The 1,499-nt window shown below is 57.6% G+C and overlaps 1 protein-coding gene across 1 annotated transcript in view; it reads right to left on the reverse strand.

Annotated features, from left to right (window-relative positions):
* KLHL17 (kelch-like family member 17) overlaps positions 1–1,499 on the reverse strand; it is an 8,305-nt gene that overhangs the window by 1,674 nt on the left and 5,132 nt on the right. The window contains exon 9 of the mRNA XM_010083420.1: positions 532–605. Within this exon, the coding sequence (XP_010081722.1) occupies positions 532–605 (74 nt within the window). The remainder of the gene's footprint in view (positions 1–531; positions 606–1,499) is intronic.

Here is a 1,499-nt window from a genome sequence, read left to right on the forward strand (position 1 = left end):
CACGCAGCAAGGACCTCAGCTGGACGCTGGGGACAGCTCAGGGCACGAACAAGAACTGTTTATTCCTGGAGAACTCGAGCTGGCCTACAGGCACGGGGAACAGAGAGCGTTCTGGTGGTTGAAAAAAATCTCAAGGAGATGTCTCAGAGCCTGCATGGATGCACGTTGGCTCACTTTGCTCTGATCGCACCCCGGATGCTCTGCCCCTGCAGAAGAGCTGGGGAGGGGGCTGGTACCTGCTGCATCTCGTAGTCACGCGGGGTGGGTTAATGGTCCAAGGAGGCAGAAAGGTGTGTGCCACACAGGCTCGTGCAGGCACACCTTCTGCTCCACTGCTGCTGCAACGCTTTGCTAGGAAGCGGTCACCTCATAAGCTATGTTTGCTAAGAGACCATGTACAGCTGAGCTCTTGCTGTCTGCTCAGCTCTCTAGCAACTCGTGCAGCCCTCAGCTTTCTGCAGGACTCTTTCACGGACCCACCAGGAGGGGAGAAGGAAAAGGGTTACCAGGCACGCTCCCTCATGTATTTACCTGGGGCTCATACTTTTCTACAGTGGCTAAGTGGGATGAGCTGTCATATCCCCCAACAGCGTAGAGGTTGCCTTCTGCAAAGACAGTCACACGTGCACAGGAGTTAGACAAAAGCACGGCCCTGGTCCCAGCACAGCCTCCCACAGCTCGCGCACAGGGGGCCCATATAGGCTCCCATATAGGTGCCCCTATAGGTACCGGCTGAGCCACGGTGCCTCCCGCTCCATGGGCAGCCAAGTTCCTTGCAGCAGGGCTCCCCCAGCTCCCCCTCCCCTTGCAGCATGGAGCTTTGTGAAATATTCATCAGGAAATTTCTCTGCCATGCTGCAAGCTTCCCAAAGAGCTCGTTCGCCTGCTGCTTCTTGACCTCCTCATTGTGGGAGCTGCAAGTGCTCCCCGCCGGAGCAATGGGTTATTTTTAGCGGCGGAGGCTGGAACAGGGGAACGCCAATAAAGGCTGTGGTGGACAGAGCGTGAGCTGGGGATGGAGCGAAGGGAACCTCTGAGTCAGCACCGAGAGCTGAAACCAGAGAACAGGGCAGAGGAGAGGCATCACCAGCCCATAGCAGTTCCTGGGATGGTGGGGAGCAGGGGACACCCCCAGGGAGGACCAGCACTGCCAGGGTGGGGAGGGTGCTTGGATTGACCCCATAGCTGCTCTAAACAAGTGGCTGGTTCTGCATCCTCCTGCATCCACGCTGCATCCTCCTGCATCCACACTGCATCCTCCTGCATCCATGCTGCACCCTCCCTCCTGCATCCACGCTGCATCCTCCTGCATCCATGCTGCATCCTCCTGCATCCACACTGCATCCTCCTGCATCCACACTGCATCCTCCTGCATCCACACTGCATCCTCCTGCATCCACACTGCATCCTCCTGCATCCACACTGCATCCTCCTGCATCCACACTGCATCCTCCTGCATCCACACTGCATCCTCCTTAATCGATCCTGCACCCTACATG

This window comes from Pterocles gutturalis, unplaced genomic scaffold (genome assembly GCF_000699245.1).
Source record: "Pterocles gutturalis isolate BGI_N339 unplaced genomic scaffold, ASM69924v1 scaffold41375, whole genome shotgun sequence".
In the NCBI taxonomy this organism is placed as follows: Eukaryota; Metazoa; Chordata; class Aves; order Pterocliformes; family Pteroclidae; genus Pterocles; species Pterocles gutturalis.